Source organism: Pituophis catenifer, unplaced genomic scaffold, assembly GCF_029215685.1.
Source record: "Pituophis catenifer annectens isolate HBS135680 unplaced genomic scaffold, rPitCat1.0.hap2 SCAF_1, whole genome shotgun sequence".
In the NCBI taxonomy this organism is placed as follows: domain Eukaryota; kingdom Metazoa; phylum Chordata; class Lepidosauria; order Squamata; family Colubridae; genus Pituophis; species Pituophis catenifer.
Window position 1 is genome coordinate 222,363,739 of NW_027256881.1, and position 16,790 is coordinate 222,380,528.

General features: G+C 40.1%; 1 protein-coding gene across 1 annotated transcript in view; it reads left to right on the forward strand.

Annotated features, from left to right (window-relative positions):
• The window catches only part of LOC139310293 (uncharacterized), an 89,184-nt gene that overhangs the window by 59,059 nt on the left and 13,335 nt on the right, over positions 1-16,790 (forward strand). Inside the window, exons 11-16 of the mRNA XM_070934456.1 lie at positions 1,671-1,994; positions 3,683-4,018; positions 7,892-8,233; positions 8,673-8,996; positions 11,766-13,118; positions 14,705-14,824. Of these exons, the coding sequence (XP_070790557.1) occupies positions 1,671-1,994; positions 3,683-4,018; positions 7,892-8,233; positions 8,673-8,996; positions 11,766-13,118; positions 14,705-14,824 (2,799 nt within the window). The remainder of the gene's footprint in view (positions 1-1,670; positions 1,995-3,682; positions 4,019-7,891; positions 8,234-8,672; positions 8,997-11,765; positions 13,119-14,704; positions 14,825-16,790) is intronic.

Consider the following 16,790-nt stretch of genomic DNA (forward strand, 5'->3'; position numbering starts at 1 on the left):
TTGATTCCGGACCATTCAATTGGTTTTGTAATATTAAAGGAAATGTCAAATGCATATTCTTTCTTTCATCTTGCCATTGTAAGCTTAATATAGCAATGGGTAGGAAAAAAATCATGGCTAAAGGGCACTAGGAATTCAAGGTGAGAAAAAAAAGCTCACCTTTTTTCCTAGCATTGAGGTAGATTTCATTCCACTTGTTTTAATGGAGCATATATTGGAGTCATAATTCAGAATCTCCTTTCTTTGTAGTTTAATAGGCAAGTGTTTTTATCCTCTGTCGGTTGTATATGGTAAAATACAATAGATGTAGCAATTCTGAAATTACAGTGTAGTTCTATTTACAGTGAAGCTAAGACAAAAATGAATCATGGTTATAATTCCTTTGGGTTCAAATCATTAAAAAAGTATTATTTTTGAGTTAGACATAACTATGTGGAAATATGTTATCTAATACATAGGAGAATTCCTCAGGGCATAGGGTAAGGTGGGCATATGATTTGAATGTCATAAAAAATTGGGCTGATTTCCAGATTTGGGTTATAGTAAATGGATAAGAATGTGGCTATGGATATTTATGAAAAGTTGGGATACTAGTTTCTTTAAATATATTTATATAATTGTTTTAATGCATTTTTGCTTTCTTGTGCAGAAAATTCCCAAGTTATATTTTACAGCTCAATTAGTAAAGGCAATTTATTTCAAAAAAGAGAACCATTTAATTTATAAAAGCAGGTCCAGTTCTAGATCATATCAATAAAGTTCTTGAAAGTTGTTAGTTAGTAATAACATTTTCTTGGGGCATTAGCCTACATTTAGATAAAGAGTATTCCAGAAGCAAAGATTTTTCTCTTATGATGCAATTTTTTGAGTAGTTCTGAAGAGATCTTCAGTGGTGAAAGATCTCACTTAGAAAAATATAGAGAAGTTGTTTTAAAGAGGATTACCTCAAATAAAAGATAAAGTCAAAACTTTTAAGATTTTTTACAAAAAACATAATGCTTTAAATTAATTTCAGTAAGAATAAAATATGTTGTAACAGAGTTAACAGAGTTGGAAGGGACCTTATAGGTCATCTAGTCCAACCCCCTGCTTAAGCAGGAGACCCTACACCATTTCTGACAAATGGCAGTCCAATCTCTTCTTGAAAGCCTCCAGTGATGAAGCTCCCACAACTTCTGTATGCAAGCTGTTCCATTGGATGATTGTTCTCAGTGTCAGAAAGTTCCTCCTCATTTCTAGGTTGAATCTCTCCTTGGTCAGTTTCCATCCATTATTCCTTGTCTGGCCTTCAGGTTCTTTGGAAAATAGATTGACCCCCTCCTCTCTGTGGCAGCCCCTAAAATATTGGAACACTGTTATCATGTCTCCCCAGGTCCTTCTCTTCACTAAATTAGCCATGCCCAGTTCCTGTAACCGTTCTTCATATATTTAATCTTACATTCTGCCATTCTGCCATATGATAGCTGAACACAAAAATGAGCTCTATATGAAAAAAACTTAACTTGCTTTAGTTACAGTGTTCTAACTTGATTGTTCATTTCTTCAATAAGACAGTAGTTATTCCCTGAAAAATCAATGTTTTCTATTAGAGCTGCATGAGTGTAACTTATTTGTGGTGTTCCTTTAGCATATGAACATAATGCCTCTAATATTTGACTATTATATTTCAGGTATAGGAAGCAGTGATCCACCAAGCAGCAGCTCGAATATAGAGACCAGATTTTCCCATTCTTATCAGGACAGTGCATCTGTTTCAGGTTCATCAGACAGAAATGAGCTCACACGATCAACTTCAAGAGAAATAGAGAAAGTTTTTAATATAACCCAAATATCCAGTTCTAAGAATGATAACACCACTAGTTCATTCAATGTTGCTGATTCTTCTTATACAATGACGCCAAAACACACCAGAGAAATGAATTCATCATCATCTGGGAATAATGATTTCACTGAAGAAGCACTTACATATTCTGAGGCTCCATCAGAAACAACAGGTAAAAGAGAGGAATATCTTGTTATGTCAGATTTCAGAGTAATTTTTAAGTTGGTTGATTCCTGTGGAAAAAAGAATTAAAATAACAGCTTCTTTTTTAAGAATCCAATATTAAACAATTTTAATAACAACAAACTTTGTTCAAAAGTAATTTATGAACAAAAATGCTTTGGCCTTTTTCTTACATTCTCTTTTCCAAATTTTACATTCTCTATTCTGATTGTTTTCTAACATACGTTCAAGGCAATGTCAAATGTTACAACAATTTTACAGAACAATTTTTCCTAAATTGATAATCTCCAGATAGTTTAGAACAATCATTTATTGTTACATCTTTATCACAAAGATGTTTTCTGCCCTTACATTCAGGAGAAGTAGGACATGAAGGTCTTTAATGTGATGAAACTGTATTGAAAAGTGTAGTAATAATATTAATAAAATAAGGCTACAACATAAACACACATACAAAGGAGTACCGTATTTTCCGGCGTATAAGACGACTGGGCGTATAAAATGACCACCGACTTTTCCTATTAAAATATAGGGTTTGGGCTATACTCACCGTATAAGACTACCCCTCTTCCAACGTACACCAAATAAAAATTAAAAAACATCAACTGGCTCACCCATAATGTAAAAGCAGCTGTGCTAGACCCAAAATGGCCCCTGCAACAAGCAGGAACCTCACACAGCCACAAAAAGCCCAAAAAAACAACTTTCACACTTTACACACACAAAATTCCACATACAGCTTTGTGAGATTTTGTGTGTTTGTGTAGTTAGAGTGAAACACTACAGATACACACTAAATCTCAGAAAGCTGCACAAATATTATTTTATTTTATTTTTATTTTTATATGAAAACTAAATTTAAAACTTCCTAAACTTTAAATGGCTAGGTCTAAAAAAGAACAACTAAAAAAAAACCCAATTAACTATTTTTTTTTAAAGCTCCCAAAGGGGAAAAAAACTTACCCAACCTTGGCAACTTTAAGACTTGTAGACTTGTAGACTTCAACTCCCAGAATTCCTCAGCCAGCTTTGTTTTGCTGGCTGAGGAATTCTGGGAGTTGAAGTCCACAACATTGCAGGCAGGGAGTGGCTTGCTGATGGAATGGATTCAGGCAAGCGAAGCAAGGCAAGCGTTGCGACTAGCACTAAGGTAAGCAAGCTGGAGGGGAGAAACTTTTTTCCTTTTACATGGCTCTGGTGATCCCAGCTGCGTTGCCTGATTAGCAGGCAACGCAGCTGGGATCGTCAGAGCTTGGATCGCCAGAGCCATTTAAGGCTCGTGAGGGCCTTTCGGGCTGGTCTGCCTGGTTACAGGAGAACAACACCCGGCGTATAAGACGACCCCCGACTTTTGAGAAGATTTTCATGTGTTAAAAAGTCGTCTTATACACCGGAAAATACGGTAGTTTATTCCCTTGAATGCACTGGAACTTCTCAGCAAACAATGATTCTTATGCTATCATATACAATATGTATTCCAGTAGTCTGAAGCTCTAATGCACGGGTGTCAAACTCGCGGCGTCATGTTGCCATTACATGACATTTCGCGATGTTGTTTCCCCTTGCAGAGTTGGGTGGACGTGGCCTGCGTGTGACGCATCCGGCCTGCGGGCCTCCAGTTTGACATCCCTGCTCTAATGCATAGTGATTGCCTAATGATTGCCTCTTCTCTTGCAGACACCAAAAGTAGGCCACATGCCTTGAGCGACTTCTATATAGAAAAGACTGAGGCCACTCCGACTGAGAGTATGTCCTCTTCTACTGTGATCCAAGATGAGACCTTTGGATCTTTAACTAATCAGAGCAGATCCACGGACACAACGGAATTGTCAAGGTTTGATTTGAAAAATGCTAGTTCTTCTGTGGTAATCCAGACATTGTCTGCCACATTGCAAAGTAGAAAAGAAAATTCCCCCTCTACTGAAACGGATTTCACAGAAACCCTAGAACAGTCTTCACATACTATTTCATCAAAAGCTTCAAGTTATTCATCTTCTACAAAAGATTTTTCAAGTGAGTTTTTTTTTTTCATTCTTGGTACAGCCATGGTTATAAATCCACTAGAGATCAGGTTGTTAATTCATTCCCTGTAGGCCTTCCAAATTGTTCTTTTCTTTTCTTTTCCCTTCCTGTTTACATTAAAAAAAAAACAACCCTTTACTTTCACTGATATATACTTTTGCAGGCATGAAGCTTGCAAATAGTAAACCTTTTCACTCAGGTCTCACGCTTTTATCTGACAAAAATGTTTATATTTGCTTTATTTATCACAGCAATTATACTCAGTGGTGGGTTTCACATAATTTTACCATGCAACGAAAATGTGAGTGTGCGCGCGCACACGGTCACTTCCCTTGTGCATGGGCCTTCCTTGCATGCGCGCAGCCTTCCACGCATGTGCTTTGCTTGTGCGTATGGCTTGCAGACATGCGTGCAGCTTAGAAAACGTGGCTAAATAGGACGGCATAGCGCCAGGTCGCCACTACAAGTTTGCGTGAACCAGTGCGAACTGGCTGAATACAATCTCTGATTATTCTGCTCATTGAAACTATATGATAATTGTATTTATTTCACACAAATACAAGGATGTGGGGACTCTTATAAATATACAGAAAACAAGATTGTAATTTAAAATGATGTATTTAGAATAAGCACTTGCTGCTGGTTAAAGTTAAGGCCATTTTTCAGCTGGGCAAACAAATGCCTTCCTTGTGCACCTCTTGGAATATTCATTCATTGGAATAATTTAAGATGAAAATACGTAACGCGGATAGTCCTCGATTTAGAAACGGTCACTTCATGACCATTTGAAGCTACAACAGAGCCCAAAAAGGGGACTTAGGACTCAGATCTGAAGTTATGATGGTTGGCCCTTCCTCACAGTCATGTGACTGCACTTTTGGGCACTTGGAAACATGGCTACATTTACATTGGTTGGCAGCATTCCATAGTCACGTGACTGCATTGTATGATGGTTTGGAACACAACAGCATATGTAACAAACCATTGGCTCGTTTAATAACCATGACATTTGTATAATGGTGATTTGCTTAACAAATGGTGACAAAGAAACATAAAATTGGGTGAGTCCCATAACTGTCTGATTTTACAACTGTTATAACTTATGAATGTGATGTGGGCGTCTCCATTAAGGTTGTAACTTGAGGACTTTCAATTCAGGATAAGCTGGAAGGGACCTTAGAGATCTGCTAGTCCAACCCTCTGCTCAAGCAGTAGACCCTATACCAGTGATGGTTAACTTTTTCGGCACTGAGTGCTGAAACTGGAGTGCGCGCGAGTGCGTGTCAGAGCACCAGAAACTGGAAGAGAGCAACTGGCCAGTGTGCATGCGCATGGCGGCCTGCTGCTCTTTTGGGTTCCGTCATGCGCATGCCAGGGGTGGGTTCTAAATTTTTTTACTACTGGTTCTGTGGGCGTGGCTTATTTTGTGGGCATGGCTTGATGGTCATGTGACAATTCTTTAGGATTTAGCAGAGATACTGGTCTACCAGGCTTTTAACTGCTTGCAGAGCTGTACCGGTCCACTCATTTGTTTTTGGAGGCACCAGTCTACTCATTTGTTTCTGGAGGCACCGGTCTACCACCACACTGCCTTTTAACACTGATCAGCTGTAGGGCGGCCCTTTAAAGCCCCGCGGCAAGAGTTTAAACAGTTTTTTTCCTTCTAGCTGATCAGCTGGGACTCGGGAGGCAGCAATAGATTGGGGGTGGGGCCAAATAAAAGGTAAAAGAGTACCGGTTCGGTGACGTCATATCGTCACCGCTACCAGCTCGGCCGAACTGGGCTGAACCGGGAGGAGCCCATCACTGCCGCATATGCGCCGGCCAACTGCTCTCTTCTGGGTTCCGTCATGCGCATGCGCACCAGCCAGCTGCTCTTTTCTGTGTGCCAGAATCCCTGAAGAGAGCAGCTGGCTGGCATGCATGCACACGATGGAACCCAGAAGAGCAGCTGGTGACAGCGCACACACCCACAGAGAGGGCTCTGCATGCCACCTCTGGCACGTGTGCCATAGGTTCGCCATCACTGCCCTATACTATTTCAGACAAGTGGCTGTCCAGTCTCCTCTTAAAAACTTCCAGTGATAAAGTACCCACAATCAGTGAGAACTGATTAATTGTTCTCACAGTTAGGAAGTTTCTCCTCAATTCCAGGTTCCTTGATTAGTTTCTAACCATTGTTTCTTCTTCTGGTGTTTTGGAAAATAAGTTGACCCCCTCTTCTTTGTGGTAGCTCCTCAAATACTGGAATACAGCTATTATGTCACCCCTAGTCTTTCTTTTCTCTAGACTAGCCATATCCAAATTCTGCAACTCTTCTTCATATGTTTCCATTTTGTCTCCAGGCCCTTAATCATCTTAGTTGCTCTTCTCTGCACTTTTCCCAAAGTCTCGGCATCTTTTTTGTAATGTGGTGACCAAAACTGGATGCAATATTCCAGGTGTGGTCTTACTAAGGTTTTATAAAGTGGTACTGATATTTCAGCTTATAGTATAGGTACTGTACTACCAACAGTATAAAATGTTATTAACTGTGATAAGTGAAACTTGAATTGTTTCTGATTTTATGGTATTACTGGAAAAAAGTCAAATACTTTTTTTTTTAATTTTTTTTTTTAAATTTATTTTTATATGCCGCCCTTCTCAGGGCGGCTTACAATGCGTTAAGCCAGTGGTCCGCAACCTTTTTATCGCTGCGGACCAATCAGCCTTTGATAATTTTACCGTGGCCCGCTGAGCGCGCGCAGGGGTGGGGGCTTTGGGCCACACGTGCGTACCTGCGCGGGGCTCTCTTCCCTGGAGCCTTTGCGCACGGCCCAGGAGCTTTTGCGCACGGCCCAGGAGCCTTTGCGCTGCAGCGTTCATGTCCCCCGGCCGCTGCGTGGCCCGGTGCCAGGTACTCCACGGCCCGGCACCGGTCCGCGGACCGGGGGTTGGGGACCACTGCGTTAAGCAATACCCTTCATACTTTTGTATATTTTATACAAAGTCAGCTTATTGCCCCCACAAACTGGGTCCTCAATTTACCTACCTTAGAAAGGATGGAAGGCTGAGTCAACCTTGAGCTTGGTGAGAATTGAATTCGCAGTAATTGCAGGCAGCTGGATGTTAAATGCTGCCTTAGTAGGAGGCATTAGCCTCCTACGCCACTCAGGCTACTTGTTAGTTTTTGGTAACTATGTTCTCCATAAGATTCCATTTTTAAAAAAACTGGTGTCTCTTTATATGCAACTACAAACTAATTGAAAAAAGTGATAGCATTGAAAAGCAAAAGTAACTTTGTAATGCACTCAGAGAGTTTAGAGTAGCGTTTAAGGCACTGGACCAAAAAGCAGGTTACTGTGAGTTCTAGTCCTACCTGAGGTATAAAAGTAAATGGATGACCTTGGGCCTATTACTCTCTCTCAGCCCTAGGAAGCAGGTAAATTCAAGGGCTAGTCCAGATAGTCAACAATGCCTTGAAACTACACAAAAAACATATCCACCCAGAGAATCTGAGAAGTTATTGGATGAATCAGATAATACATAAACAGAAACCTCTTTTTATAACCATTACCTAGTAAAAGACAGATGAACTGAACCTCATCTTCTTTTTACTAAGCTGTAATAAGATTAGCACAAAGTCACAATAAAAATAGTTTTTTTTAAAAAAAATCAAAGTTTATATAACAAGGATATAGGGATTATGCCTAGAAGTTTAATTCACAGCATGTCTCTCTGGACAGAGAATAATCATGCTGTGTTGAGTTAACTTCAAATTGCTGAGAGTCAGTTCTTTTATTATGCCCCTTAATTTGATTTGTAGTGTTGGGACACATTGCACAAGTGGTGCTTATGAAATCTGAATTCTTAATCTTATTTAAGGCTCTACAGATCATTTTCAAACCATTAAGGGATCCGAGGTGGGAAGAAGATTTTCGATTGCTTCAACAGACAGTATCTATCTATCAACCACATTTGTACATGGGGCAGAAAGGACTTTACGATCCCTGCCGGATAACAGCACGTCTGAGGATGCAGCTGACAGCAACCCTTACAATTCCCAAACTTCCAAATCTTCAGGGGAAAGCTTGACTTTGTCTTCAGAGCCTGAAACAGAAACGCATAATGTCTCACTAAGTGAAGTGAGCCTTGGGCCTTCAACTGAGCATTCACTGGAATATTCCTCTGGTGTTCCTACAGCCCTGTCACCAAATGATTCAGCAAGTAAGTTTGCTATATGGCAAAGAACAAAGGAAAAATGTAGATTGTAATCAATACGGTTTGTATTGTGCATGTCCAATATTGTAAATATGTGCATATGCACATATAACATATTGTACGTACATTCAGCATGCCAGCATATAAATTGGCATTCATGTCTATTTCTATAGACATATCCAGTATGCAGAATCAAAATACCTACATTTATGATGAAGTGTATCATTTGTTTGGATTTAGTTTGTGCAGAAGTAAATGTGTATGATCTAAAGGGCAACCACAATACATTCTGAGCCAATCAAATATAATTACTTTCAGTGCAGTACTCCATTTCAAAATGCAAGGCTACATTTCTAATTCACTGTGCTTAATATTACAAGTAGTATGACTTCTGATACTGAACTATCTGCCATTTTAAACATATGTGTCCAAATTACTATTTCAGCTATTAGAAGCACTGATAATTCAACTAGTGGGCCAAGAGTTTCGCATTTTCACATGATCAGCACTGGTAGTTCAGCCCCATTCAGTGAAGATGAAGAGCAAACTACACAACCTACAATTAACACTACAGTGATGGAAGAGTCTGAAACTGTCTCATCATATATGGAAAATTTTGACAGCACAAGATCAAAACCTTCCTCATCCAAGACATACTCTAGAATGACACATTTATCGGTAAAAGATTTGGATATATCACCATCTTCAACTGAGGCTTTCCAAATTCTTAGTTCATCAACTGATTCTTCTTCCAAAAGTGAACTTTCAGGTTAGTTTCCTATTATATTCTTTTGCCAGCCTCAAACCCAATTCCTGTCTGGTTTTTTTCCTTAATATGTAAATGAATAGTGCTTTTCTTGGAGAATATTTCATTTGATGTGTCTGAAAGTGAATCAGTAACGCACTTGAATATATTTATGGCACTTGAATATTTATTATGGAATATATTTTTTAACTTTCAGATCAAGTAACATTAAATGTTCTCTGAATCTGACATATATTATTCCATTAGTAATTGACGGGCATAATAGGCACTGAGTTCCATGTTGGTTATATATCTAATATTTAATGCTTCTTTATGTTCTAGTTTGTGAATCCTTATCTTGAATTCTCTATAGTAAAATAAAGATGGCCAATTTGCCAATGGATTAAATCAGGGGTGAAATGCTCCCAGTTCGGACCGGCTCGGGCAAGTAGGTAGCGATGGTGGCGGGCAGTTCGGAGAACTGGTAGCAAAAATCCCTGTCCCCGCCCCCCCCATGCCCAGCTGAGCCGCGTGATCATCAGAGCCTTTTTTTTCTTTTAAATGGCTCTGACGATCCAATCTCTGACGATCCCAGCTGAGTTGCCTGCCTTTTGAAAGCATTTTTTTACATGGTTTTACATGTAAAAAATGGTTTTAAAAGTAAAAAAAAAAATTGGCCACGCCCACCCAGTCACATTACCCCCACCACCAAGCCACGCCCACAGAACCGGTAGTAACAAATTTTAGATTTCACCCCTGGATTAAATTATAAACTATGTGTTTGGTTAATTGTAATGGGAAAAAAATGCAGTTTTCCTGTGTCATGAAGAATACATTTGCACATTGGAGAGTTCATTCTAAAATAGTATATTACTTCCCTTGGCTTAGACTCCTATAAGTAGCTCATGAAACTGGAAGGAAAGGGCCTTTTCTTTGTGGGGTAACCCATAGCTTCTTAGGACATGTTTTGTATGAATACTTTTCCAAGATGAGATCCTGGTTTTAGGAAATGGGTCAAAACAGATTAAAAATGCTTTCTGAAACTTTGACCAGCCACAGCTAGACCAAAAAATACAACTTGACTTGTCCATTGACCAATTGATTGTCTCCAGAATTTTCACATATAGTAGTATTCTGAAAGGCAGACTGTTGTTGTTAGTTGCAAAGTCGTGTCCGACCCAACACGACCCCATGGACAACGTTCCTCCAGGCCTTCCTGTCCTCTACCATCCTCTGGAGTCCATTTAAGCTCACGCCTACTGCTTCAGTGACTCCATCCAGCCACCTCATTCTCTGTCATCCCCTTCTTCTTTTGCCCTCAATCTTTCCCAGCATTAGTCCTTCCTTCTTATTAGGTGGCCAAATATTTGAATTTCATCTTCAGGACCTGGACTTCTAAAGAGCAGTCAGGGTTGATCTCCTCTAGGACTGACCGGTTTGATCTCCTTGCAGTCCAAGGGACTCGCAGGAGTCTTCTCCAGCACCATAGTTCAAAGGCCTCAATTCTTTGGCGCTCAGCATTTCTTATGGTCCAACTTTCACAGCCATACATTGCAACTGGGAAAACCATAGCCTTGACTATACGTATTTTTATTGGCAGGGTGATGTCTCTGCTTTTTAGTATGCTGTCTAGATTTGCCATAGCTTTTCCACCCAGGAATAAGCGTCTTTTAATTTCTTGGCTGCAGTCCCCATTTGCGGTAATCTTGGAGCCCAGGAAAATAAAATCTGTCACTACCTCCATTTCTTTCCCATCTATTTGCCAGGAATTGAGAGGGCCGGATGCTATGATTTTAGTTTTCTTAATGTTGAGTTTCTTTGTAACAAATACTCTACTGTTAGGTAGAGTCAACCAGGTGTTTAGACTGGATTTGTCATTTTTGTTAACCTATTGAGTCCCTCCCAAGAACCTGGGATAGGCAGATAATGTTGTTTGATGGTGTTAAAGGCACCATCACAGGATGTAAGCTGTTCCAAATCAAGCTGCCTTTTGCAATTGATCAGTGGTGATTTTGTCAATGCTGGTCGTGTGCAAGTGATGCTCCATTGTTTTGGGATTGCACCCAAGGCACCTATTACTATTATTATTATTAGCTTTGCCTTCATTGATTACAGTCGTTCTACTCCTATTTATACATTATTAGTCTTATTATTTAATTGTAATAGAGTTAGAAAGCATTCTCTTGAGTCCCAGAATGTATGAGAGGATTCAGAAGAACAGTGTGCCATAGTAATTTGACATGGCAAAACTATTGCAGAAAGACCAATGATCAGTGTGAATACCCTGACATTTCACATCCTGTGGAATGGTAAAGTCTAGCCATGTCCTAGCACATCCTTGCTATCGCATGTCCTTTGGTATAAAAGTGACTCCCAAAACATACACCTTCTGTCTGACCAGATCTCAGAAGTCCCTACCTAAGAAGACAGTGGGACAAAAGACCTGCCAAAGAAATCACAGAAAGCAGGCAGTGTAATAAGATCATCCATTCCTTGGTTTGGAATGCTCTGAACCTGTAAACAGGAAAGTAGAAATTCCAGGATTATGGAATTTATTTTGAAGTGTACCTTAGACCAGGGGTGTCAAACTCACGGCGTCATGGCAGCGTCATGTGATGTATCTGGACTTTTTCCCCCTTCGCTAAACTGGATGTGGGCGTGGCCAGAGCGTGACACATTCGGCCCACGGGCCAGGAGTTTAACAGCCCTGCCTTAGACCATCATCTCTTTCATTTTTATTTTATGAATAGAAAATTTATCTCAATACTTAATTGTGGTTTGTTTCTTTTTCAGACACTGGAACAGAATACCAACCAATGAGTGGAACTGACTTTGGGAAGCAGACCTCTGTTTCTCATACTGACAGCACATACACCTTAACTACCTTTGCCAAGGGTGGAGAAAGGACATTGCTGTCTCTTCCAAACAACAGCACCTCAGCTGATTCCTCAGGAAGTTCCACTTACTCTGTGGAAATATCCAGCGCTTCCGAGTCAGTTCAGTCTTTCTTTTCAAGTGAGATGGATTTTTCTGAAAATTCAACAGAGCCTTTGGCAGTTCATTCCCTGAAAACACCAGAGTATTCGTCTACAGTGAGTGAACTGCACACAACTCAGTATTACTTAGAATCAGAATCTGCATCCACTGACAGCTTGTCATTTTCATCTTCCTCTACAAGGCTGTCAGAGCAGGATTCACTTCCACCAGTTCACCCATCCACTTCGTTTTCCTCAGCCAAGTCTTCTGTCCCATCCTCTTTTTCTACTTTCCCGTTACCATTATCATCATCTCCACCCACATCTCTAATGACATTTTCGCCCATGTTCTCATCCACAAAACCACCCACATTGCCTTTCTTTCCCTCTGTGTTGCCTTCACTTTCTTCAACACCTTCGTTGTTACAGCCTAGTGAAAGTCTTGAAACAAGTGTTTCTATGACTGAGCCTGAAGGAACAACTGGAGCAGAACTACGCACGACAGGAACTTCCCATGGCGAATACAACCACCCAACTACGGTGCATCCATTGGTGAACAACACTATTCTGATGGCAACTGGAACTTCTCTTCTGACTGAAATTACTGAACAGCCTGCCCACCGTTCTTCGCAAAGAACAACTTCCCAAGAGGAAACGAAGGGACGGACACTTACTCTCCCAGGAATCAGTATTGAGAATGAACCCATTACAACTACCTCTTCACCCTATTTCCAGGAAATGACCACTACTTCTGAGTCAGCAAAAGCAACTACAGCTATACCGTTGCATACAACCCCTCAAAAGGATACTTTCCCTTCATCAACAGTAACCATAGGCAAAAAACCTACAGAAATAACACACACACCTGGAAGATTGCCTACTTCAGCATCAACTATGAATTATTTGTTCACTACAAAGCTTCAAAAAGTTCCATTGCCCTCTCCTACTGAAATATCTTCTTCCCCTGGAATTCCCACAAAAATGGTGGAAAAGAGCAGTACAACTACTGTGAAAACCACAGTGCCCAGGGTTGTTATTACCTCGTCTCCCTACACTTTAACTTCTCAAAAAACCACTGTTCAGTCTTTTCCTGCTTCACTGATTCCTTCCGGACCAGCCACGACTGTGAATCTAGGAAGCTCAAAGATATCTCCAACTGTCTATGGAAAAGGTACTTTTGTTTGCAAATGTTGGAAACAACATTGGCTTGAAAAATGAATTTAACTTGTGGTAGATAATTGCATACTGGAATGGGAGCACTTTGCATAGATTAAAAAAAGTATTTGAATTTCATGGAGATCAGAGTAAGATGTAAAGATGCCATATAGAATTAAAAGTTATTTGAAAATGGGGAAGGAAAATCTTTAAGCTATGAAAAGGCTAGACAAAAAATAATATGTGTAGGTCAATTTCTTAAAAACAAATAGCAGCAAATATGCAAAGAAACACTTAAACATATTGCTAAATAATGGTGGAAATGTTGACTCTTTTCTATAATCACAAAGGCATATGCAATTTAATTAAGTGGAAGAAGGTGAAAAGAAATCTCAAAGTATATTATCTACTATAAGGCAGCTCAGCAGTTAAGAAGCTGGGCTTGTTGGAAAGCCAGGTTTGAGACCCAGGCGCAGCACGACAGGGGGAGCTCCCATCCTCGCCTCAGTTCCTGCCAACCTAGCAGCTTGCTAATGCAAGTAGATAAATAGGTACCACTACAGTGGGAAGGTAACAGCACTCTGTGACATCATATTGGCCACAAGACTCTGGAAATATCTTCGGACAACGCTGGCTCAATGGTCTTGAAACGGAGATGAGCACTACCCCCTATAGTCAGCAACAACTAGCAGAGTAAAATCCACAGTAACACCTTTTTAAAATTATCTATCATTCCTGAAAATAATTTTATTGCGCAAGTGCTCAAGTCTCCTAATAAATGTTTGCAATAGGCATTTACAATTACAGAATTCATGTAATCATCGTGTAATCTGAAATCACCATTTTGAGTACTTGAGGTCTATTTCAAGTCCCTTGTTTGAGAAGAGAAACTTTGTCTTTACCATCAAGTGGCCAATATTATTACTAGGTGTCATAGGCTGTCTTCCAGAAAATAAATCCGTATGATACCAAGTGCAACTTGTGGTATCCCAATATCGGAGAAGCTGAAAGTAATGCCATAACCAGCAAGGAAATGATTTGATAATTGTACAGGATTTCAAACAGGTCCAGCCCTTTCTTCTATAAATGATGTAAAGTTTAATTTTATCAGCTCTGGCCTACTGGCATAAAGATTTTTTTTGCTAAAGTGATTAATCCCTCTAAAGTTTTCTTTTCTATCTGGAGCTGGAAGAAGGCTAAATCCTGAGCTGGCCTTTTGCTAGTTCCAAGGTAAGTAACCTATATCTCATTAGGTTCTGCCAGTCTCCAATCCCTTAGATCAAGGGTGGGCAAATATGGCCCCTTTATGACCTGTGGACTTCAACTCCCAGAATTCCTGAGCCAGCTTGGCTGTCTCAGGAATTCTGGGAGTTGAAGTCCACAGGTTGTAAAAGGGCCACAGTTGCCCACCCCTGCCTTAGATTGTGCCACAGAAATTCAGTGATCTCCATAACATCAGTATCTGGATGGCTGTATGTATGGTCCAGTCATTCACTTTGTCATAATTCAACTGTTTCTCTGTACACCCTGTGCTTTCTATTGAAGACATAGGTGGCCATTCTACAATGGCCATTTTACTCCTTTTTCTCTCTTCTGTTTCAGATGTAGATGAATGCCTGCCTAATCCTTGTCCACCTATGTCTACATGCACTCGTGTACAAGGTTCATTCCAATGCATTTGTTCCTTGGGCTATCAGATGGGAAAAGGAAAATGCAACTTGGGTAAGAGCCAAGGAGCAAAATAATAATAGCTAAAATATTGTCATTGTAAAAAATGGGGTTTTTTTTACCAAAAATGTATTTAACCCTAACCCTAACTTCATTTTGCTGATTAGTGACCTTAATTTGACACTGTACATTCTATTACTTTACCATATATATTAGATTTCTGATATTGTCAGTTTGATTATATAATAATCAGGAGAATTCTTGGCAGTACAGTTGACTTTGAACTTCAGAACTAAGCCTAACTTATGATCTTTGGGCAAGATTATTACATTCAAGTTACTGACAGGTATGGGATTCATGTCACTTCAGTGGCCATATTTTCTTCTTCAGGAGTTTCCAACCTTGGCGACCTTAAGACTTGTGGACTTCAAGTCCCAGAATTCCTCAGCCAGCTATGCTGGGAGTTGAAGTCCACAAGCCCAAAGGTTGGAGAGCCCTATTCTTCTGGACAGCAGCAGCAAAACCACATTGAGAATACTTGCCTTCACATCAGTGTAATTTCAGACATAAAGCACCGAGAAAACAGTTGAAGCATGCCAACTGCCATTTTAAGGTTGCCAGAAGAGGAATGCCAAGTAGTTGCCTGCCAACCTGCAGTCAGAGCAGCAGCAGTTCCACCTCAGAGCCAGAATTTCCACATTGGCATCTGTACTGGCGTGTCATGTTATTAAAAAATGTATATAGATACTGTAAATAAGAATATGAGAAGCATGTGTCTTAAACACTGATTTGACGATTGGTTCAACTGCCATTGTTAAAACATACACACACAAACCCAGTTCATGTGGTACCAGCTGCAGCACTGGACACTATTCATATGATTTAAACTAAGATCTTTTTTTAAGACTATGACAACTTCAGGTTAAAATACTTATTTGAATCTTCCTACTCTTCTTCTCACTGCATCCTGTGTCATAGTTTTCTCCCATGTTCTCCACTGAAATCAACAATCCTGAAAAGGTGAATGTGTGTGAAAACTCAAATAAAGCTCTTCAGGTTGCACCAAAGGTAGGTTTTTTTCAAGAGGCAACTGGACTTTCTGATTTTTCTTTGAAGACATTTCGCTTCTCATCCAAGAAGCTCCTTCAGCTTTGACTGGATGGTGGGGAATGGGAGGATTTATATTCCTTGCAGACAGCTGGTCATTTGCATCCTTTTAGACGTATAAATCCTTCCATTCCTCACCATCCGGTTCAGAGCTAAAGAAGTTTCTTGGATGAGAAGCGAAACGTATTCAAAGAAAAAACAGAAAGTCCAGTTGCCTGTTGAAAAAAAAGCACCTTTGGGACAACCATGACCTGGATGACTGAGAATCTCCACAGACTCTTGTACTTTAACTCATCGCTCTTCTTGCTACGAATGAAAAACACAGGACTATCCCTATCAAGACAGCATGAGAGTTCACCAGTGATACACTCCCTTGGGGATAAGAGCCTTCTGAGTCAACCTAAGCTCTGTAATAGGTTGGGAATGCAAACGATCATGGCCACAGACTACGGACTTTGATGCTTAGCTGATTCTAGACCTCTCCATATTTATAGCAAAATCATTCTATCTCAAAACTCTTTTATCCCCACAATTCCTAGCCAAGTTCTTTTTCTAGCTTTCTGTCATTCCTTACCCCATAGATTACCAACTTTCTCTCCCTACCCCCCAATACTGATAGTCTGTCCAACCTTAGTTATTTGGCCTCTCTAGCAACCTTCCCAGACTGAAGCACCCTCCCAGAATTTTAATTCCTAGAATTTGGGGAAAATTGGGCAATTGAAATCCACATCCTTGTAGGTCACCCAAGTTACATCAGGCTGTTCTTGCCTTAATGTCCTTCCACCAGCGCCTGGAATATTCTCAGAAAAGTATCTTTTTTGCTGTTAGGAAAGCAGCTGGGAATTTTGCAAAGGGGAAAAATACCATTAGAAGGGAAAGGTAGTAGATGCCAGGCATGCCCAATGCGCCATAA